The sequence below is a fragment of the Salmo salar genome, chromosome 18, assembly GCF_965601325.2.
Source record: "Salmo salar chromosome 18, fSalSal1, whole genome shotgun sequence".
NCBI lineage: Eukaryota > Metazoa > Chordata > Actinopteri > Salmoniformes > Salmonidae > Salmo > Salmo salar.
Window position 1 is genome coordinate 34,087,333 of NC_138308.1, and position 25,168 is coordinate 34,112,500.

The 25,168-nt window shown below is 43.2% G+C and overlaps 1 protein-coding gene across 5 annotated transcripts in view; it reads right to left on the bottom strand.

Annotated features, from left to right (window-relative positions):
• Positions 1–2,626: 2,626 nt before the first annotated feature.
• LOC106560286 (adhesion G protein-coupled receptor B3) overlaps positions 2,627–25,168 on the bottom strand; it is a 352,944-nt gene continuing 330,402 nt past the window's right edge. For 3 of the 5 annotated variants that reach the window (XM_082964911.1, XM_082964908.1, XM_082964909.1), the window contains 6 exons: positions 22,703–22,816; positions 19,454–19,493; positions 8,356–9,152; positions 7,551–7,586; positions 6,713–6,817; positions 2,627–3,855 (listed from right to left, as the gene is read on the bottom strand). In XM_082964911.1, coding sequence (XP_082821037.1) covers positions 3,667–3,855; positions 6,713–6,817; positions 7,551–7,586; positions 8,356–9,152; positions 19,454–19,493; positions 22,703–22,816 — 1,281 coding nt within the window. In that variant the 3' untranslated portion in view covers positions 2,627–3,666. The remainder of the gene's footprint in view (positions 3,856–6,712; positions 6,818–7,550; positions 7,587–8,355; positions 9,153–19,453; positions 19,494–22,702; positions 22,817–25,168) is intronic. The other 2 variants (XM_082964912.1, XM_082964910.1) reach the window with 1 other exon arrangement.

A 25,168-nucleotide genomic window follows, 5' to 3' on the forward strand; every position in this document is an offset into this window, starting at 1 on the left:
TATTTCCCTGAGAGGTAACACTGATGCTCTTTCAGTGTCTGCTGTCGTAATGCAGGCTAGGCCAGACCGGGCCCATCAGACAGGACAAACAAGACCCCCGTCCCCCCCCCCCCACACAGAGACAAACACACACAACCTTCCCATCAGTCCCCGAGCCAAATCTGCCTGATCTTATCCAGTTAACCTTCTGGAGGTACAGCGCATGCACATAAAACCTATTAGAGTGGGAAAGTTAGCTGGCCGCTAAAGTCAGAAATCAGATACAGTGTATTGAAGAGGTGAGAGAGAGAGAGAGCGCGAGAGCGAGAGCGAGAGCGAGAGAGAGAGAGAGAGAGAGAGAAAGCAGGCTGCTAGACTGACACAGGGAGAATAAGAGGTGAGGTGACAGATTAAAGGAGGGCAGCGATGTCTACTAATCTACAACCCCTGACAGTGAAGACAGAGTGGAAGGGCTCTGGGGCCAGTCATTTAAAACATATGGGGACATCCACTTCTGCACTGCAATTCATAGCTGCTCTATGTCGCCTGTCTTCCTGTATTTAAAATAATGACAGAAATCTGCCAGTCATTTTTGATTTGATTCCTAAAGAAACTATACAATATGCTCATGATGTAGGATTCCACTGAGATGTGATAACTGATTTGATTTGACCCCTAACTATACACTATTTTTCAACACTGCATCAAAACCATTACTGAATATGCAGTATACCACCACCAACATATAACAGTATATATTTAAGCAATAAGGCCCGGGGGGTGTGGTATATGGCCAATATACCACGGCTAAGGGCTGTTCTTAGGCACGACGCATCGCGGCCTGGACACAGCCCTTAGCCGTGATATATTGGCCATATACCACAAACCCCTGAGGTGCCTCTCTGATTCAGAGGGGTTGGGTTAAATGACTCCTGCACCTCTCTGATTCAGAGGGGTTGAGTTAAATGACTCCTGCACCTCTCTGATTCAGAGGGGTTGAGTTAAATGACTCCTGTACCTCTCTGATTCAGAGGGGTTGGGTTAAATGACTCCTGCACCTCTCTGATTCTGAGGGGTTGGTTTAAATGACTCCTGTACCTCTCTGATTCAGAGGGGTTGGGTTAAATGACTCCTGCACCTCTCTGATTCAGAGGGGTTGGGTTAAATGACTCCTGTACCTCTCTGATTCAGAGGGGTTGAGTTAAATGACTCCTGCACCTCTCTGATTCAGAGGGGTTGGGTTAAATGACTCCTGCACCTCTCTGATTCAGAGGGGTTGGGTTAAATGACTCCTGTACCTCTCTGATTCAGAGGGGTTGGGTTAAATGACTCCTGTACCTCTCTGATTCTGAGGGGTTAAATGACTCCTGACCTCTCTGATTCAGAGGGGTTGGGTTAAATGACTCCTGTACCTCTCTGATTCAGAGGGGTTGGGTTAAATGACTCCTGTACTTATCTGATTCAGAGGGGTTGGGTTAAATGACTCCTGCACCTCTCTGATTCAGAGGGGTTGGGTTAAATGACTCCTGTACCTCTCTGATTCAGAGGGGTTGGGTTAAATGACTCCTGCACCTCTCTAATTCAGAGGGGTTGGGTTAAATGTCTCCTGCACCTCTCTGATTCAGAGGGGTTGGGTTAAATGACTCCTGCACCTCTCTGATTCACAGGGGTTGGGTTAAATGACTCTTGCACCTCTCTGATTCAGAGGGGTTGGGTTAAATGCAGAAGACACATTTCAGTTGAATACATTCAGTTGGACAACTGACTAGGTATCCCCCTTTCCAAGTCTCCGCTAACGCTGGATACATTGCCTTTACATTTCTATCACGCTGAACTTCCACGATATGGATGGAATATTGTGTGAAGTGTAACCCTAACTTCTTTCATTTCACATGTACGTTCTGTCTGTTCTGTTCGTTCTGTCCAACCTAATGTGGGTTTGTTAATGGAAGGTCAAAAGTAAAGCAAAGATGGCAGAACCAGATGGAATACATCTTAATAAGCCTTGTTTACACCTTGCACTAGCATGTAGGTTTCGTGATCTGATCAATATGATACAATCACTATCTGATCAAGGTTTGTGGCATCTACACATGGTATTAAATGTCCCTGATCCATCCACAGTGTCTGCAATGTAAACAAGTATTCTTGTATGGAAATTATTTCACAAATATTTTTTCTAAATAAGATACATGCATTTATTTTAAGACATATTGTGCCATAAGTCAATCATGCCACCTGTCAATGACTTTAGATCTGTCTACACTTGTAAGATATCCAGACACAATGCACCCTGACTACCTCTGGAATTGGTCAGGAAGATCTGATCACAATAAGATCACAATGCGTCTTTTAAATGTCTACACCTGTCAAACAATTTGGGCACAATCAGAATGTGGAAAAGATCAGAACAAAGCACGCATGCTAGCACAAGGTATAAACGGGGCTTCTGAGGAGAACCTGTTGGTTTAAAGAGCAATACATCTGACAAAGGCATGACCACCAGATAGACTTGACACGTTCTCTGAAGCTGTACGAACATATTTCCTCTTTTATTTACATTCCTTGTTCAAATGTTAACATTTTATAACGCTATAACGCTTGATCAAGTTGGCATTTTTTTCTCATTAAAATAAATTGGCACAAGTAAAACATATGTAGACAAAAGTTTATTTACACCATACAACATTTTTCATTTTTAAATATTTTATACAGGGCTGCAGATGAGAGAGTTTTAGCCGAGAGTCTTCAAGCAAGATTCTGCAGTATTAAAGTTTGTGAAATATATTATTCATAAAAAAGTGAGTATTACCTTTATTGCATTTAAAGCAATGAAGAATGTAGCTTTGACAAACATTCATTTTTATATGACAGAAAAATCCTCTTTGCCTGCCACTCTCGCTCATATATATTTTTTATATTATAAAGTAAAAAGTATAGTAATGGCCAAACAGACTTGTTATAAACTTTTTAAAAACCTGCATAAATATATACATTGTGCTTCCAGGGTCCAGTTTTGTGAAATCTAAAACTGGATCCAACGAAGCTGGGATCGACATGGTATTATGTCTTCATTTAGCTTTTGAGGTTTTTTCATCTAGAAAGATTTTCACCTTTTTGAAACCAATTCTTCTTACCATGGGTACTCTGAAACACATGATGGTAAATATTGTACACCCACCTGGCTGGCCCGCTGCACTAAGTACACTAGTGAGAATACAAAAAGTAACACTGATGATTTTTGTTGTATTTTTTGTTGTATTTTTTCCTCCTGTCCTCTGTGTTTTCCTCTTAAATGGTATTGGCACATCATGTCCTTGTCATACTCCTTTAGAATCCAGATATGTACTAGGCCAAGGCTGTTAGGACAGTCTGTCCATTTTTTCAGTGCAAAATACATCCTTTCCCCTTTCCTCCATGTCCTGGTTATCATTTTTCTCCTGGTTATCCTCTTCCTGGTTTTCACTTCCTGGAAGTCTCCTTCCTGGAGTGCATCCAAAATGTCACCCTATTCCCTATATAGTGCACTACTTTTGACCAGAGCCCTATGAGTCCTGTTCAAAAGAGCCCTATGGGTACTGGTGAAAAAGAGGCCTATAGGACCTGGTCATAAGTAGTGCACTTCATTGGGAATAGGGTGCCATTTTGGACTCATTTCCTGGTTTGTTTAGATCAGATCAGATCAGATCAGACCTCTGTCTGGAAGTCTCCTTCCTGGACGTCTAAGGGGAGATTGACACACTTCTCCCACTCTGCTGCGGTCATCTCCAGAGAGTCCTTGGGATCAGGGTCTAGTGCATTCATACTGGCGTAGTTCTGGTACTCACAGGCTGGGTTGTAGCTCTCCCAGGGGTTCTTGTTGGCCATGGCCTTGTCCTTGGGAGGACAGGGACAGGTTAGCAGCAGATATGGACAGGGACATAGCAGGACATAGCAGGTAGCATGCCTTACAGTCACTAAACATGGTTCACTATAAATTGTTCCAATATGTTATACCATATGTACTTTATATGTAATATATAGGATAGGGTCAGGGATATATATATATATATACAGGGATATGTGAGGGTTATTACTTAGAAGGGAGCATGCCACACTGTCACTGGTTACAGTTCACGGTTCTTCTTTCTCTTAAACATTGGGTAACATTGGTTAATAATAACTTTAATGAATAAGCATGAATAAACTGTTTAGAAATACATTTGAATTTCATCACTTTAAAACATTTATAAACATTAATATGAACGTTATAATGGATTATCCATGAAAGTTATTATAAAGTGTAGCCAAACAATGGATTATGCAGAGACTTTGAATCATGCTGTACTGCCTCTATGCATTGATCTCCTCAACTAATGTTCTGGTAGAGCATATTAATGGTGTAATGGTTCTATGAGAAGTGTAAGTAACAAAAGGTAATGATAAGTATGTCAAATGTGAATAATATGGTTAGGCTGTATCATGGAAGAATTCAAATGAATAGTGCGTTCCCTTCTAGCTGAATAACGGTGAAGACGGACTGGAGGACGAGCTTCCACTGTGTCTGACTGTGTGCCGTTCTGTTCCCATAATCTGGATGTACTCTCACTGACACTCACAAAGAGACTAGTAGGGAGGCAAATAGGGCAGCGAGCTATCGGAGCCGTTACTATGCAGTCAGGGAATACACAATGGTCACTAATGTTGTCTGTAGCTCTGGAGCCTGCCAGCTATTCAGCAAGCCTAGCCAGCACTGCAGTACATTTAATCAGCCAGCCCAGCCAGCACTGCAGTACATTTAATCAGCCAGCCCAGCCAGCACTGCAGTACATTTAATCAGCCAGCCCAGCCAGCACTGCAGTACATTTAATCAGCCAGTCCAGCCAGCACTGCATTACATTTATTCGGCCAGCCCAGCCAGCACTGCAGTACATTTATTCAGCCAGCACTGCAGTACATTTATTCAGCCAGCCCAGCCAGCACTGCAGTACATTTATTCAGCAAGCCCAGCCAGCACTGCAGTACATTTGTTCAGCCAGCCCAGCCAGCACTGCAGTACATTTGTTCAGCCAGCCCAGCCAGCACTGCAGTACATTTGTTCAGTCAGCCCAGCCAGCACTGCAGTACATTTGTTCAGCCAGCCCAGCCAGCACTGCAGTACATTTATTCAGCCAGCACAGCCAGCACTGCAGTACATTTATTCAGCCAGCCCAGCCAGCACTGCAGTACATTTATTCAGCCAGCCCAGCCAGCACTGCAGTACATTTATTCAGCCAGCCCAGCCAGCACTGCAGTACATTTATTCAGCCAGCCCAGCCAGCACTGCAGTACATTTATTCAGCCAGCCCAGCCAGCACTGCAGTACATTTATTCAGCCAGCCCAGCCAGCACTGCAGTACATTTATTCCAGAAAAAAAAAGAAAAACAAAGGGATGTAGTTTTCTATATAAATGTCCTTGTGGTGGTTACTAAGCAACAAGCAGAGATTTACACTGTGCAGTGGGGCTGATTGAAATGTGAGAGAAGAGAGAGAGGATTACATGACATGGCAGGCCGAGGGGCTAACTGCCTGCCTGCCTACTTGCATGCCGCAGAGCTGACACTATTCTCACACAACAATAGGCCTGAGTGTGTTTTGGACAACAGGCCAATTTCTGTCTGTATACTATTCCCAGGATACAGTGCAGAAAGCAATGCAGAAAGCATTCACTCAGAAGTGATCAATCCTGACTGATCATGTCCGGTGTCTGGACTGATACACATCTGAATTTGAATGGATGCACTCTAATTCAGATGGACTACCACGACAGACAACCATCTCACAGTGGCTCTTTTCAATACATCTATGATACATAGTCTTAACCTTGCCACCCCCTCAATTTGCCTGGTGGTGGTAAAGAACGCCAAGCAGGATCCTTTTCTCGATTCCTTGCATCCTTGTCCGGGTGGAGAGACCTTGAACCTTCTCCTTCAATATGGTTGAGAAGGAGGCGAGGAGATAGGATACAAGGAAATGTGGAAAGATTAACTGAGAAAGAGACAGTGAATCTGCAGACTGCCTAAATGAGATAATGCCTACCCTCTCTCAGACAGAGTCTCTCAACTAGAGACTAGTCGTCCCCCCCATCACCAGTAGCAGCTGGCAGGCCTGTTAGGTATAGGGCCATGTCACTGGACCCCTCACCAGTAGCAGCTGGCAGGCCTGTTAGGTATAGGGCCATGTCACTGGACCCCTCACCAGTAGCAGCTGGCAGGCCTGTTAGGTATAGGGCCATGTCACTGGACCCCTCACCAGTAGCAGCTGGCAGGCCTGTTAGGTATAGGGCCATGTCACTGGACCCCTCACCAGTAGCAGCTGGCAGGCCTGTTAGGTATAGGGCCATGTCACTGGACCCCTCACCAGTAGCAGCTGGCAGGCCTGTTAGGTATAGGGCCATGTCACTGGACCACTCACCAGTAGCAGCTGGCAGGCCTGTTCGGTATAGGGCCATGTCACTGAATCTGTTCATTTGCTCAATGGCTCACTATGTGTGCTGCTGAGCGGATGGACATCTAAAAAATACTATCTATCCTGACATTATCTTGTTTTGTACTCTAATTGGTCGACAACCACCAGCTTCGACCAATCACCCCACCTGGATCTTCTCCAGCTCTGTAATTGGTCTACAACAGACGACCGCTGACCAATCATCTCCCTCTGCCCTTCGCCATTTCCTGTTACTGCTGATTTCCTGTTCGTGGTATTATTACTCACCATGCTGCCCATATTTGGTATGTCTTGAAATCGATCCAGGGTTTGAAATTTCTGATTCAGTTCTTGGAACAGCTCCATGTGTCTTTTCCTGGTGTGCATGACTTTCTGCAATGGCAAGGGGTTGGTTTTGGTTTGGAAATCAAAGCCAATAATAGGATGGAGATTATAATGCAATGTATTATCCTCTCCAACCCGTTCACCTTTCTGAATGGCATTTCATCTGCCACTGGTACTACGGCAAGCCTAATGGGCCAATGTCTTTTAAGGATTTTTTGCATATAATGTAAGCCAGTTGAGTAATTACATATAATTTATGGCCAATTTTATTATCAAATCTACCTTTCGCATTTATGCAGAAAATGTTCTGGAGAAATGGAATAAACCCACAAAAGTGGTGTGAGACATTTGTGTCTTGGGCTGTCAGCCAATGTCATATTTTCCATAGAAAAAGTGCAAAAGTTAGGTGTGAAATGTGCATGTGACTTTATAAAGCGTAACAGTTTTCAAATCAACTCATAGCCAACGGATGTATGTAGGAGATGGAGGGGGAACAGCATGAGAGCAGGTGAGATTTGCTGGCTGCCCTGTACGGGTTTAGATTGACAGCATTGCTTTTACCTTAACTACGCCACACATCAATAAATCTGTTTTGTGTCAAAACCATGTTACTCCAATAAGTTTAAGTGCTACACAACGTAGTAGTAAAATTAAAGGGTAGGGGAAACACAAATGCTCAGTGTAACAACAGTAGTAAATTAAAGGGTAGGGCAAACACAAATGCTCAGTGTAACAACAAAAGCCTGAAGCATGCACTTTGCCAACCAGTAAGTTTACTTACTTCAAAGTCCAGATCTTGGTAGCGCGATTTTCTTCTCTAAAGACAAAACAAACATATTGCAGATAATTAGACAGTCTGTTAACATGAGGGGTCATTAACTTCTGAATACTATAGAAATTCTAATTATATTTATGAACACTAAATAACATTCTAACCATGACAAAATAAGCCCATTTAATTTTACGGCAACAACGTGACAATCGAACACAGCTACAAATTAATTCTGTATTTACCTATGCCACAATTTCTCACTGGAACATAACAACAAACAAAACCTTTATTTACTTAAACCAACACTTCAACAGTCTTCTCCACTCCAGCCTGCCTCTACGGTCAAACCAACACTTCAACAGTTTTCTCCACTCCAGCCTGCCTCTAAGGTCAAACCAACACTTCAACAGTCTTCTCCACTCCAGCCTGTCTCTAAGGTCAAACCAACACTTCAACAGTCTTCTCCACTCCAGCCTGCCTCTAAGGTCAAACCAACACTTCAACAGTCTTCTCCACTCCAGCCTGCCTCTAAGGTCAAACCAACACTTCAACAGTCTTCTCCACTCCAGCCTGCCTCTAAGGTTAAACCAACACTTCAACAGTCTTCTCCACTCCAGCCTGCCTCTAAGGTTAAACCAACACTTCAACAGTCTTCTCCACTCCAGCCTGCCTCTAAGGTTAAACCAACACTTCAACAGTCTTCTCCACTCCAGCCTGCCTCTAAGGTTAAACCAACACTTCAACAGTCTTCTCCACTCCAGCCTGCCTCTAAGGTTAAACCAACACTTCAACAGTCTTCTCCACTCCAGCCTACCTCTAAGGAGCTCATGGATATGGTGGATCCCGTCTCGCTCCTCGACAGCCCTCCAGTCTCTTCCATCTCAGCCAGGAAGTTCTTGACAGCGGTTCGGGGTTCAAAGGGCAGGTTCTGCTGCATGTGTTCCTGTCCTCCTCCTGACCCGTACTGCTGCTGCAGGTTCTGATCCATGTTCACCCCCATGTTCATGTGCTCCATGACCCCAATCCCGCCCATCCCCGTTGGGCTCATGTTGAAGTCCGGTGCCATCTTGTAGTGTTGCATCATCCTATCGTGGGGCAGCGTATCTCCCATGCCCAGGCCCAGGCCCATGTTCATCTTGGTGGAGCTATCATCCTTCAGGAGAGTGGGAAGTGTGTTACAGTTCCCAGATCCTGCTGCTGCCGCCGAAGCCCGTGGCATCACGATGTAGTCTGTCTCCATCATCTGGCCTTGGGGTGAATGTACGCCCATACCACCCATACCGCCCATGCTGCCCATGTCGTGGCCACTGCCCATCCCGCCGTGCCCGCCCATATCCTGGTCGGACTGACGGAGAGCATCATCGGTGCACAGGTAGACGGTGCGGCGCATGTCGGACACGCTGTCGCCCAGGCAGCCCTCACCCATGTCGCCCATGGGGCCCATGTGCATGCCGGGCTGCTGGATCATCACCTTAGAGATGATGTTGCCGGGTAAGGTGGAGTAGTTGAGCCCCTCGGGACCCTTCTCATCCTCCTCGTCATTCAGAGAGATGCGGGATAGGGTGCCGGTGATGGTCGCCGCGCGGCAAGAGCCCATGTCTTTGTGGAGAGCTGTGGAGAGGAGAGAAAGGGGAGTTAGTGGGGAATGAATGCACCATACTGACAGACAGGATGGTTAGTGGAATGAATGCACCACACTGACAGACAGGGGAGTTAGTGGGGAATGAATGCACCATACTGGAGAGACAGGGGAGTTAGTGGGGAATGAATGCACCATACTGGAGAGACAGGGGAGTTAGTGGAATGAATGCACCATACTGGAGAGACAGGGGAGTTAGTGGAATGAATGCACCATACTGACAGACAGGGGAGTTAGTGGGGAATGAATGCACCATACTGGAGAGACAGGGGAGTTAGTGGGGAATGAATGCACCATACTGGAGAGACAGGGGAGTTAGTGGGGAATGAATGCACCATACTGGAGAGACAGGGGAGTTAGTGGAATGAATGCACCATACTGACAGACAGGGGAGTTAGTGGGGAATGAATGCACCATACTGGAGAGACAGGGGAGTTAGTGGAATGAATGCACCATACTGGAGAGACAGGGGAGTTGGTGGAATGAATGCACCATGCTGGAGAGACAGGGGAGTTAGTGGAATGAATGCACCATACTGACAGACAGGGGAGTTAGTGGGGAATGAATGCACCATACTGGAGAGACAGGGGAGTTAGTGGGGAATGAATGCACCATACTGGAGAGACAGGGGAGTTAGTGGGGAATGAATGCACCATACAGACAGACAGGGGAGTTAGTGGAATGAATGCACCATACAGACAGACAGGGGAGTTAGTGGGGAATGAATGCACCATACTGGAGAGACAGGGGAGTTAGTGGAATGAATGCACCATACTGGAGAGACAGGGGAGTTAGTGGAATGAATGCACCATACTGACAGACAGGGTGGTTAGTGGAATGAATGCACCATACTGGAGAGACAGGGGAGTTAGTGGAATGAATGCACCATACTGGAGAGACAGGGGAGTTAGTGGGGAATGAATGCACCATACTGGAGAGACAAGGGAGTTAGTGGAATGAATGCACCATACTGGAGAGACAGGGGAGTTAGTGGAATGAATGCACCATACTGGAGAGACAGGGGAGTTAGTGGGGAATGAATGCACCATACTGGAGAGACAGGGGAGTTAGTGGGGAATGAATGCACCATACTGGAGAGACAGGGGAGTTAGTGGAATGAATGCACCATACTGGAGAGACAGGGGAGTTAGTGGGGAATGAATGCACCATCATGGAGAGACAGGGGAGTTAGTGGAATGAATGCACCATACTGGAGAGACAGGGGAGTTAGTGGAATGAATGCACCATACTGGAGAGACAGGGGAGTTACTGGAATGAATGCACCATACTGGAGAGACAGGGGAGTTAGTGGAATGAATGCACCATACTGGAGAGACAGGGGAGTTAGTGGGGAATGAATGCACCATACTGGAGAGACAGGGGAGTTAGTGGAATGAATGCACCATACAGACAGACAGGGGAGTTAGTGGAATGAATGCACCATACTGGAGAGACAGGGGAGTTAGTGGGGAATGAATGCACCATACTGGAAAGACAGGGGAGTTAGTGGAATGAATGCACCATACTGGAGAGACAGGGGAGTTAGTGGAATGAATGCACCATACTGGAGAGACAGGGGAGTTAGTGGGGAATGAATGCACCATACTGGAGAGACAGGGGAGTTAGTGGGGAATGAATGCACCATACTGGAGAGACAGGGGAGTTAGTGGGGAATGAATGCACCATACTGGAGAGACAGGGGAGTTAGTGGGGAATTAATGCACCATACTGGAGAGACAGGGGAGTTAGTGGGGAATGAATGCACCATACTGACAGACAGGGGAGTTAGTGGAATGAATACACCATACTGACAGACAGGAGTTAGTGGGGAATGAATGGACCATACTGACAGACAGGGGAGTTAGTGGAATGAATGGACCATACTGACAGACAGGGGAGTTAGTGGGGAATGAATGGACCATACTGACAGACAGGGGAGTTAGTGGGGAATGAATGGACCATACTGACAGACAGGGGAGTTAGTGGAATGAATGGACCATACTGACAGACAGGGGAATTAGTGGGGAATGAATGCACCATACTGACAGACAGGGTGGTTAGTGGAATGAATGCAACATACTGACAGACAGGGTGGTTAGTGGAATGAATGCACCATACTGACAGACAGGGTGGTTAGTGGAATGAATGCACCATACTGACAGACAGGGGAGTTAGTGGGGAATGAATGCACCATGCTGACAGACAGGGTGGTTAGTGGAATGAATGCACCATACTGACAGACAGGGGAGTTAGTGGGGAATGAATGCACCATACTGACAGACATGGTGTTTAGTGGAATGAATGCACCATACTGACAGACAGGGGAGTTAGTGGGGAATGAATGCACCATACTGACAGACAGGGGAGTTAGTGGGGAATGAATGCACCATACTGACGACAGGGGAGTTAGTGGGGAATGAATGCACCATACGGACAGACAGGAGTTAGTGGGGAATGAATGCACCATACTGACAGACAGGTGAGTTAGTGGGGAATGAATGCACCATACTGACAGACAGGAGTTAGTGGGGAATGAATGCACCATACTGACAGACAGGGTGGTTAGTGGAATGAATGCACCATACTGACAGACAGGGTGGTTAGTGGAATGAATGCAACATACTGACAGACATGAGTTAGTGGGGAATGAATGCACCATACTGACAGACAGGGGAGTTAGTGGGGAATGAATGCACCATACTGACAGATAGGGGACTTAGTGGGGAATGAATGCACCATACTGACAGACAGGTGAGTTAGTGGGGAATGAATGCACCATACTGACAGACAGGAGTTAGTGGGGAATGAATGCACCATACTGACAGACAGGTGAGTTAGTGGGGAATGAATGCACCATACTGACAGACAGGAGTTAGTGGGGAATGAATGCACCATACTGACAGACAGGAGTTAGTGGGGAATGAATGCACCATACTGACAGACAGGAGTTAGTGGGGAATGAATGCACCATACTGACAGACAGGAGTTAGTGGGGAATGAATGCACCATACTGACAGACAGGGGAGTTAGTGGGGAATGAATGCACCATACTGACAGACAGGAGTTAGTGGGGAATGAATGCACCATACTGACAGACAGGAGTTAGTGGGGAATGAATGCACCATACTGACAGACAGGGGAGTTAGTGGGGAATGAATGCACCATACTGACAGACAGGAGTTAGTGGGGAATGAATGCACCATACTGACAGACAGGAGTTAGTGGGGAATGAATGCACCATACTGACAGACAGGAGTTAGTGGGGAATGAATGCACCATACTGACAGACAGGAGTTAGTGGGGAATGAATGCACCATACTGACAGACAGGAGTTAGTGGGGAATGAATGCACCATACTGACAGACAGGAGTTAGTAGGGAATGAATGCACCATACTGACAGACAGGGGAGTTAGTGGGGAATGAATGCACCATACTGACAGACAGGGGAGTTAGTGGGGAATGAATGCACCATACTGACAGACAGGTGAGTTAGTGGGGAATGAATGCACCATACTGACAGACAGGTGAGTTAGTGGGGAATGAATGCACCATACTGACAGACAGGAGTTAGTGGGGAATGAATGCACCATACTGACAGACAGGAGTTAGTGGGGAATGAATGCACCATACTGACAGACAGGAGTTAGTGGGGAATGAATGCACCATACTGACAGACAGGTGAGTTAGTGGGGAATGAATGCACCATACTGACAGACAGGGGAGTTAGTGGAATGAATACACCATACTGACAGACAGGAGTTAGTGGGGAATGAATGCACCATACGGACAGACAGGAGTTAGTGGAGAATGAATGCACCATACTGACAGACAGGTGAGTTAGTGGGGAATGAATGCACCATACTGACAGACAGGAGTTAGTGGGGAATGAATGCACCATACTGACAGACAGGGGAGTTAGTGGGGAATGAATGCACCATACTGACAGACAGGGTGGTTAGTGGAATGAATGCAACATACTGACAGACATGAGTTAGTGGGGAATGAATGCACCATACTGACAGACAGGGGAGTTAGTGGGGAATGAATGCACCATACTGACAGATAGGGGACTTAGTGGGGAATGAATGCACCATACTGACAGACAGGAGTTAGTGGGGAATGAATGCACCATACTGACAGACAGGAGTTAGTGGGGAATGAATGCACCATACTGACAGACAGGGGAGTTAGTGGGGAATGAATGCACCATACTGACAGACAGGAGTTAGTGGGGAATGAATGCACCATACTGACAGACAGGAGTTAGTGGGGAATGAATGCACCATACTGACAGACAGGAGTTAGTGGGGAATGAATGCACCATACTGACAGACAGGAGTTAGTGGGGAATGAATGCACCATACTGACAGACAGGAGTTAGTGGGGAATGAATGCACCATACTGACAGACAGGAGTTAGTGGGGAATGAATGCACCATACTGACAGACAGGGGAGTTAGTGGGGAATGAATGCACCATACTGACAGACAGGGGAGTTAGTGGGGAATGAATGCACCATACTGACAGACAGGTGAGTTAGTGGGGAATGAATGCACCATACTGACAGACAGGTGAGTTAGTGGGGAATGAATGCACCATACTGACAGACAGGAGTTAGTGGGGAATGAATGCACCATACTGACAGACAGGAGTTAGTGGGGAATGAATGCACCATACTGACAGACAGGAGTTAGTGGGGAATGAATGCACCATACTGACAGACAGGGGAGTTAGTGGGGAATGAATGCACCATACTGACAGACAGGGTGGTTAGTGGAATGAATGCAACATACTGACAGACATGAGTTAGTGGGGAATGAATGCACCATACTGACAGACAGGGGAGTTAGTGGGGAATGAATGCACCATACTGACAGATAGGGGACTTAGTGGGGAATGAATGCACCATACTGACAGACAGGTGAGTTAGTGGGGAATGAATGCACCATACTGACAGACTGGAGTTAGTGGGGAATGAATGCACCATACTGACAGACAGGTGAGTTAGTGGGGAATGAATGCACCATACTGACAGACAGGAGTTAGTGGGGAATGAATGCACCATACTGACAGACAGGAGTTAGTGGGGAATGAATGCACCATACTGACAGACAGGAGTTAGTGGGGAATGAATGCACCATACTGACAGACAGGAGTTAGTGGGGAATGAATGCACCATACTGACAGACAGGAGTTAGTGGGGAATGAATGCACCATACTGACAGACAGGAGTTAGTGGGGAATGAATGCACCATACTGACAGACAGGAGTTAGTAGGGAATGAATGCACCATACTGACAGACAGGGGAGTTAGTGGGGAATGAATGCACCATACTGACAGACAGGGGAGTTAGTGGGGAATGAATGCACCATACTGACAGACAGGTGAGTTAGTGGGGAATGAATGCACCATACTGACAGACAGGTGAGTTAGTGGGGAATGAATGCACCATACTGACAGACAGGAGTTAGTGGGGAATGAATGCACCATACTGACAGACAGGAGTTAGTGGGGAATGAATGCACCATACTGACAGACAGGAGTTAGTGGGGAATGAATGCACCATACTGACAGACAGGTGAGTTAGTGGGGAATGAATGCACCATACTGACAGACAGGAGTTAGTGGGGAATGAATGCACCATACTGACAGACAGGAGTTAGTGGGGAATGAATGCACCATACTGACAGACAGGAGTTAGTGGGGAATGAATGCACCATACTGACAGACAGGGGAGTTAGTGGGGAATGTATGCACCATACTGACAGACAGGGGAGTTAGTGGGGAATGAATGCACCATACTGACAGACAGGAGTTAGTGGGGAATGAATGCACCATACTGAGAACTAATGTCAGTCTGTTCTGTATGATCTGTTTATTTCTCATTGTATGCTTATGTTAAATCATTCTGATTTCAAACCATTGTTGCATTTCCTTTTCATGAATATATGTAAAAACAAAGAATTGAAATAATAATGCCAGGACAAAATGAAACAATGAACCGGATGTGCCCATTTTACAGTGTAATTACTATTTCCTCATACTGCTGGGAAGAAATAGACAAACCTTGACTACCGATCTCTTCAAATAGGACACATGGACACTACTTCAAAAGAGCCACTATAGAGTATTAGACGTTCCTGATATAACTAAGTACAGAGCCGACAAGCCTCTGAGGAGGACTTTCCTCAAATTCGACCTGAAATCCCAGATACCTACGACACCTTTTTATCTTATTAAGGTTTGGTTCACCTTGGAAAACCCCCAAAACCCCAGACACATAACCAGGAGAGGCTAGCTTTTTGTTCTAAAGCTCCCTTGTCAGAACTCTGTTTTGGGGGAACAGAACAGCCTGTACTGCTGTTCTCTGTGCTTCTCTCCACCACTGCAGAGCTGATGTCTGCGTCCCAAATGGTAGCATATTCCCTACATAGTGCACTACTTTTGATGAGAGCTCTATGCGCGCTGGTCCCTATTGGCCCTGGTCAAAAGTAGTGCACTAGGAAGGGAATAGGGTGCCATTTGGGGACATTTTAATCTTGGCCTCCTGAATCCTCCACAGGGGAATTGCCTGTTTGAAAACCAACAGGCTGCAAGGAGAACACAAGGTCAGCAGTGTGTGTGTGTGTGTGTGTGTGTGTGTGTGTGTGTGTGTGTGTGTGTGTGTGTGTGTGGTGTGTGTGTGTGTGTGTGTGTGTGTGTGTGTGTGTGTGTGTGTGTGTGTGTGTGTGTGTGTGTGTGTGTGTGTGTGTGTGTGTGTGTGTGTCCAGAGCAGAGCAGCGCAGCACGGCCAGAAACAGAAAACATAACACTTCCCTTTTTGTTTTCAGCCTGAATCACCACAGAGTGGAGCAGGGAGATAAACAGTGGTGCAGAGAGAGAGAGGAAGGAGGGGGTGGAGGGGTAGGGGGTAGGGGGTGGTGGAGGTGGAGGTGGTATGACTCCATGGCCAGAGGGATGGGCAGGCAGGCGAGGGATTATTCCTGGTATATATTCTTGGCACAGTTATTATTGTTTCTTGGTATGTATTCCTACTATATACAGGTATTCCTGGTGTTATTCCAGAAAGTATTCCCAATAGATAACAGAATTTGGATTTGACTTTTTATTCATTACTTTTATCCTAAACACTAGAACCGCTAAAGCAGTCATTTTGACTGCTGATGATTTCTACATGTTTCTATTACTCTGCCATGGTTTAAGTCTTTAAGTCTTAATATCAACAACAGAACTAGAGTTAGAACCAGTTTTAACAAGGCATGTCATTTTTTAGAAAGGTTTTCCCCCGTTGCCCCTCCTCCTCCCAACAGTAGGCCTGCTCCCATGTCATTTTTTGGAAAGGTTTTCCCCCGTTGCCCCTCCTTCTCCCAACAGTAAGGCCTGCTCCACTCCACTGCCCAGCTGATAATCACTCCACAATTGCCTGAAAACTGAACCTAAACTATACCAAAACTAATTTCACACATATAACAACAAATGAAATAAATGAAGTAAAGTATGGGTGAGTTGATGAGTGAGGGGAAGCCAACAATGAATAATTATGTCATCACCAATTGTGAATGAAGAACAGGGCGGGCCATTCTATTGTAATGATCTATTCTAATTATAGGCCTAATCTTAAAATTCTATGTTCCCTTTATCAGTTCACCAAATCAAAGCAGTCTTATCAGTCTCCTCTGGACTACTTGGAGTAGGCTACACAGTGAGAGCATGCGTAATTATACACTGCCGTTCAAACATTTAGGGTCACTTAGAATTGCCCTTGTTTTTGAAAGAAAATAAAAAATTTTGAGGACAAGTACATTAGTGTCTAGTTTGAGAAACAGACGCCTCACAATAACATCTGCTAACCATGTGTATGTGACCAATAAAATTTGATTTGATTCGTTTTTTTCACCTGTCAGCAACGGGTGTGGCTGAACTAGCTGACTCCACTAATTTAAAGGGGTGTCCACATACTTTTGTATATATAGTGTATCTCCTAGATATAGACAGACACATCAAACCTTTATTCATTATGATTTCACTTCCTTATGTTGTAAAATACATTTGACCAAGACAAATATGATTCTTCATGTTCTGAATGGTTCAGTGGGGTCGTTCTCTGACCTATCATTAACATTATATCCTAGAAGTCAGATTTTGTAACCTAATACATCCCATAATAATTTCTCGACAAAACTTGTGAGGATTTTTATATTTTGTGGTCATCGTCTTCCAAGTTGTTTCTGCGGGTCGCAAATAGCTAAATTAGCATGACACGAGCTGAATGCCATTTTTAAAATGCTGAAAATAAAAAGTGCTCCATTGACATTTCACAGAGATGTTTTTGTGAGAAGTCTTCAAATAGAATAGGAACTCCACATTAAAATGAAATATGTCATGTCTCAAAATCAACATCTATTTTAATATCTATTGTTTTATGTCCTCCGGATTTGAGAAGAAAGATGACACGTTCACTGGTAATCCTTTCTGTAGAGTTCAACGGTAAGCCTGTCAGTTAGCCTTAATTCTCTCACAGCCTCCAGCCTGTTTGACACAATGCTATTTTCCAGATTTTAGACCACTTTTTTTCTCTGGCCTCCGTTGATTTAGTCACCCAAATCTTGACCATCCTACAAGGGTAAAAACTCCAATAAATTTTGAACGGATTATGATAGAGACATGAGGTTAGAACCATTGGTTTTGTTAGAGGAGTACTTACACAATGAACATTTACCTATTGGTCAAAATATGTGTTTGTGATTGGACACCTTACACACTCTTAAAAACACAACATGTTCACATCAAACCACAGCATACTCTTAAAAACACAACATGTTCACATCAAACCACAGCATACTCTTAAAAACACAACATGTTCACATCAAACCACAGCATACTCTTAAAAACACAACATGTTCACATCAAACCACAGCATACTCTTAAAAACACAACATGTTCACATCAAACCACAGCATACTCTTAAAAACACAACATGTTCACATCAAACCACAGCATACCCTTAAAAACACAACATGTTCACATCAAACCACAGCATACTCTTAACAACACAACATGTTCACATCAAACCACAGCATACTCTTAAAAACACAACATGTTCACATCAAACCACAGCATACCCTTAAAAACACAACATGTTCACATCAAACCACAGCATACTCTTAAAAACACAACATGTTCGCATCAAACCACAGCATACTCTTAAAAACACAATGTTCACATCAAACCACAGCATACTCTTAAAAACACAATGTTCACATCAAACCACAGCATACTCTTAAAAACACAACATGTTCACATCAAACCACAGCATACTCTTAAAAACACAACATGTTCACATCAAACCACAGCATACTCTTAAAAACACAATGTTCACATCAAACCACAGCATACTCTTAAAAACACAACATGTTCACATCAAACCACAGCATACTCTTAAAAACACAACATGTTCACATCAAACCACAGCATACTCTTAAAAACACAACATGTTCACATCAAACCACAGCATACTCTTAAAAACACAATGTTCACATCAAACCACAGCATACTCTTAAAAACACAACATGTTCACATCAAACCACAGCATACTCTTAAAAACACAACATGTTCACATCAAACCACAGCATACCCTTAAAAACACAACATGTTCACATCAAACCACAGCATACTCTTAAAAACACAATACTTTAAACGAGTCATCAAAAAAACCAATGAAACCAGGGCTACTGTGCAATGCTTTCCCATCGTCCATTTTGTTAATGAACAACAAGTACAAAGGGATGTTTAAAATGATAAGCGCAGTCATTATTATTCAAATTCACGACTCTCCCACTCTATCTTACCCTTCCTTTTGATATCAAACAATGCATTTCATCCCACACAGAAAGCTAGCCGGCTTTCTGACACCTAACAAATTCTCTTTTTTCACTGAAGCCTCCTCTTATCACTCCTCGTCTATGTCCCAAATGGCACCCCTATTCCCTTTATAGTGGACTACCTGTGACCAGGGCCCATGGGTAAAGTAGTGCACTATATAGGGAATAGGGTTCCATTTGGGATGCAGGCCTGTTCTCACATCAAATGGGTCTTTTTTGATAATTAAGCCAGCAGGTGTCCAATGTGGATAGTGGGCTGTTACACAACCTGGGAAGTTATTTTATGTAGTTTTTTACCCCCATTGTGTCTAACCTCTTTTTAGGGCTTTAATTTCAATAGGCAATGTAATCATGAGCTCATTAATTGAATATGACACCATCTGGTTGTTACCTGATCGACAGGCGATGTCAACGTCTTTCTCAAAGTCCGTCTGTTGGGAGAGAAAAGACAACAGTGGTGAAAATACGGCCAGACATAGATTTCAGCATTGACACAACACAATATGTCATATATTGTGACACTGCCACAAGTGTGAGGTGATAGTACATACACATGTCTGGATTGAAGTTTTAAAAACCTTGTGTTTATGTATCTGTTATGTATCTGTTATATTATGTATCTGTTATATTATGTATCTCTTATGTATCTGTTATATTATGTATCTGTTATGTATCTGTTATATTATGTATCTGTTATGTATCTGTTATATTATGTATCTGTTTATATTATGTATCTGTTATGTATCTGTTATGTATCTGTTATATTATGTATCTGTTATATTATGTATCTGTTATGTATCTGTTATATTATGTATCTGTTATGTATCTGTTATATTATGTATCTGTTATGTATCTGTTATATTATGTATCTGTTATGTATTTGTTATATTATGAATCTGTTATATTATTTATCTGTTATGTATCTGTTATGTATCTGTTATATTATGTATCTGTTATATTATGTATCTGTTATATTATGTATATGTTATGTATCTGTTATATATCTGTTATATTATGTATCTGTTATATTATGTATCTGTTATGTATCTGTTATGTATCTGATATATTATGTATCTGTTAGGTATCTGTTATGTATTTGTTATATTATGTATCTGTTATATTATTTATCTGTTATATATCTGTTATATTATGTATCTGTTATGTATCTGTTATATTATGTATCTGTTATTTATCTGTTATATTATATATCTGTTATATTATGTATCTGTTATATTATGTATCTGTTATTTATCTGTTATATTATATATCTGTTATATTATGTATCTGTTATGTATCTGTTATGTATCTGATATATTATGTATCTGTTAGGTATCTGTTATGTATTTGTTATATTATGTATCTGTTATATTATTTATCTGTTATATATCTGTTATATTATGTATCTGTTATGTATCTGTTATATTATGTATCTGTTATTTATCTGTTATATTATATATCTGTTATATTATGTATCTGTTATATTATGTATCTGTTATGTATCTGTTATATTATGTATCTGTTATTTATCTGTTATATTATATATCTGTTATATTATGTATCTGTTATATTATGTATCTGTTATGTATCTGTTATATTATATATCTGTTATATTATGCATCTGTTATATTATCTATTTGTTATGTATCTGTTATATCTGTTATATCTGTTATGTATATGTTATATTATATATCTGCTATATTATGTATCTGTTTATGTTATGTATCTGTTATATTATGTATCTGCTATATTATGTATCTGTTATTTTTCTGTTATATTATGTATCTGTTATATTACGTATCTGAATTGTATCTGTTATGTATCTGTTATGTTATGCATCTGCCAGTTCTGACTGCCTTATTTTGCTCACTGTATTCATTTTGTCTGTCTTGCCTTGGCCACCCTCATATAAACACAGCATTTATTGTAACTGTAATATTGTAGCATGGTTTAAGATCCCAGATGATTGTTACACTATGACATCATAAAAGAAACCTCAAACAACTCCAGCCACATGCAGTGTTGAGATGAATTAAGTCAATAGAACAATCCCAATAGCAAGCTCTTTTGACATCTGATTAAACATGTCATCATTACATAGGAGGAGTTTCATTGCATCTATCTATTTCCTTTCCCTGTTTGGGTCAGTTACTGTCAAGTTAATGGTCCTATTCTCCCTGCTCCGTTCCCAACTATATAGCAACACGCCTGCATATAACAGGGAATTTCTTGCACTAAAACAGCGGTTGGGAACGAATCACTGTTTGTTCTCCGCAAATGATTCTATTGAACGGTGGGCACCCCGACAGCCAACACACCATTCTAAAACGGTGGAAATGAATTCAATCTGAGTAGGAGGATATTAGAATAGAAACGTTGGGGAGATCAGACGATAGTTATGATGAGCGAAGGTCATTGGCAGTTGGCGTTCTGCTGGATCAAGAGATTTGGTGGGGCGTTACAAAGGTCATTCAAACAACTGTTGCTTTATTACTGTGGTGTGTGTGTGTGTGTGTGTGTGTGTGTGTGTGTGTGTGTGTGTGTGTGTGTGTGTGTGGTGTGTGTGTGTGTGTGTGTGTGTGTGTGTGTGTGTGTGTCTGTGCGTGTGCGTGTGCGTGTGTGTGACAATGGAGAGGGGGCTTGGTAAAATTATGAAAATTGACGCTTGACGAAAGTGACAAATGAGTTCAATCAAAATGAATCCAGGAAGCTGGAAAATGGATCTCATTTATTAAAGGTGTGTGTGTGTGTGTGTGTGTGTGTGTGTGTGTGTGTGTGTGTGTGTGTGTGTGTGTGTGTGTGTGTGTGTGATTTATTACAGGGGCCGGGGCCACGTGTTGGTCTACACTGTGTGTAATTACAGCTGAACTAAAGCAGCTACAGTATTTGTAAAACGACGGGTAACAATGCCTCATCCAGCCCAACCAGCAGAATTGGAATTTCAGTTTACTTCCTTAATTGACTGAATTGAAATGGAATGGACCCCAACCCTGCTATGAAGGCTTGTCTTGAGGGTATGTAATACTATACCCTTTTCACACTGAGCTGAGCCAAGGCGATCCCTGCCGAGCCGTACTGCGCTGGCCTGGTTAGGCATCCACCACAGTTGCTGGAAACATACTGGAAAGGACAATGTGAAAAGAATGTGTCCTAGCCAGAGCCAGCACAGTACGGTTCAGTTCAGCCCTATTGTGTGAATCAGCTGTTAGAAGCAAATCCTAACCCCCATTTAAGTGGAATTTTCACTTGGTATGTGTTCCAAATGGCACCCTATTCCCTACTGGCCCTGGTCAAAAGTAGTGCACTATATAGGGAATAGGGTGCAATTTCAGACGTAGTCTCATTGACATCAATTCACATTTTACTCGTGAACATGTGGATTTGCTCCTTTGTCTCAAATATAAAAGCAGGTATAGGCTTTGATTGAGCGCAGAGGAGGCTGGTGAGGGGAGGACGGTACATAATAATGGATGGTATGAATTAACTGGAACGGTATCAAACACACGGAGACCAAGTGTTTGATGTGTTTGAGACCATTCCATTTATTTCCGTTCCAGCCATTACCCCGAGCCTGTCCTCCCCATTGAAAATGCAAACCAGCCACCACTGGGTTGAGGGTTATACAGTACTGGTGTTATCGTACCATAATCTGAGCATGACCATTGGGGAAAGTTCCAGTGTTGTCAGCGTTGAGGGGGTCCTGACAGTTTCTGGGGTCCTGACAGTTTCTGAGACGACATCTGAAAGCATCTTGGACCTGGGGAAAGTGAAGCACCATAGAAGTAATATTAGAGCACTTGACATTTAGTATAATATGATATATAATGTGTATTTTAGTTTCTGACAGGCAATGGCCATGACACTAGAGAGTAAAAACATCCTCTATTGTTCCTGCTGGAACCTCTTGACCTTGCTCACAGTGATTACAGCTACTTTCCAAAGGGGAGGGGCAGGTTAACAGGAAAGTGATGTACAGTGCCTTGCAAAATTATTCATCCCCCTTGGTGTTTTTCCTATTTTGTTGCATTACAACCTGTAATTTAAATAGATTTTTATTTGAATTTCATATAATGGACATACAAAAAATAGTCAAAATTGGCGAATTGAAATGAAAAAAATTACTTGTTTAAAAAGAATATATAAAAAAAATGAAAAGTGGTGTGTGCATATGTATTTTGCTATGAAGCCCCTAAATAAGATCTGGTGCAACCAATTACCTTCAGAAGCCACATAATTAGTTAAATAAAGTCCACCTGTGTGCAATCTAAGTGTCACATGACCTGTCACATGATCCCTGTTCTGAAGGCCCCACTAAGCAAGGGGCACCACCAAGCAAGCAGCACCATGAAGACCAAGGAGCTCTCCAAACAGGTCAGGGACAAAGTTGTTGAGAAGTACAGATCAGGGTTGGGTTATAAAAAAATATCCAAAACTTTGAACATCCCACAGAGCACCATTAAATCCATTATTAAAAAATGTGAAAGAATATGGCACCACAACAAACCTGCCAAGAGAGGGCCACCCACTAAAACTCACAGACCAGGTAAGGAGGGCATTAATCAGAGAGGCAACAAAGAGACCAAAGATAACCCTGAAAGAGCTGCAAAGCTCCACTGAGGAGATTGGACTATCTGTCCATAGGACCACTTTAAGCCGTACACTCCACAGAGCTGGGCTTTATGGAAGAGTGGCCAGAAAAAAAGCCATTGCTTAAAGAAAAAAATAAGAAAACATGTTTGATGTTCGCAAAAAGGCATGTGGGAGACTCCCCAATCATATGGAAGAAGGTACTCAGGTCAGATGAGATTAAAATTTAGCTTTTTGGCCATCAAGGAAAACACTATGTCTGGCACAAACCCAACACCTCTCATCATCCCGAGAATACCATCCCCACATTGAAGCATGGTGGTGGGAGCATCATTCTGTGGGGATATTTTTCATCAGCAGGTACTGAGAAACTGGTCAGAATTGAAGGAATGATGGATAGCGCTAAATACAGGGAAATTCTTGAGGGAAACCTGTTTCAGTCTTCCAGAGATTTGAGACTGGGACGGAGGTTCACCTTCCAGCATGACAATGACCCTAAGCATACTGCTAAAGCAACACTCGAGTGGTTTAAGGGGAAACATTAAAATGTCTTGGAATGGCCTAGTCAAAGCCCAGACCTCAATCCAATTGAGAATCTGTGGTATGACTTAAAGATTGCTGTACACCAGCGGAACCCATCCAACTTGAAGGAGCTGGAGCAGTTTTGCCTTGAAAAATGGGCAAAAATCCCAGTGGCTAGATGTGCCAAGCTTATCGAGACATACCCCAAGAGACTTGCAGCTGTAATTGCTGCAAAGGTGGCTCTACAAAGTATTGACTTTGGGGGGGTGAATAGTTATTCACGCTCAAATGTTCTATTTTTTTGTCTTATTTCTTGTTTGTTTCACAATAAAAAATATTTTGCATCTTCAAAGTGGTAGGCATGTTGTGTAAATCAAATGATACAAACCCCCCAAAAATATATTTTAATTCCAGGTTGTAAGGCAACAAAATAGGAAAAATACCAAGAGGGGTGAATACTTTCGCAAGCCACTGTAAACAAAACATATGGGGTTAATCTGGGCCAGATCACTAATCTCCTTATACTCTCCAAATAAATACTGTTGTTAGGGCCAAACAGGAAACAGGAAGTGTGTGTGTGGGGCCACAAGAGATAAGAGGGATTAAACATGAATAAGGGTCAACAAAACATTGTGACACAGGGTGTGACCTAGGGCATGTTCATTTGGCACCAAGTGTAAAATGGGTAAAATGGGGTGATTCTATCGGAATTGGTCCAATAAGAAACCTTAATTTTTATATCCCGTTGGAAAGTATTTTTTGGGGTAATTTTGCACTATGAACAGAATCCTACTGAAAGAGTATCCCCTTATCCCTAACCCATACATACCTCCCCTTCTCCTTCCCTCACTTCCCAATACCTCCCTCTCCCTCTCCCCTTTCCCCCTCCCCCTCTCCTTCGCTAACTTCCCCAATACCTCCCTCTCCCTCTCCCCTTCCCCCTCCCACTCTCCTTCGCTCACTTCCCCAATACCTCCCTCTCCGTCCTCTCTTCCCCTCC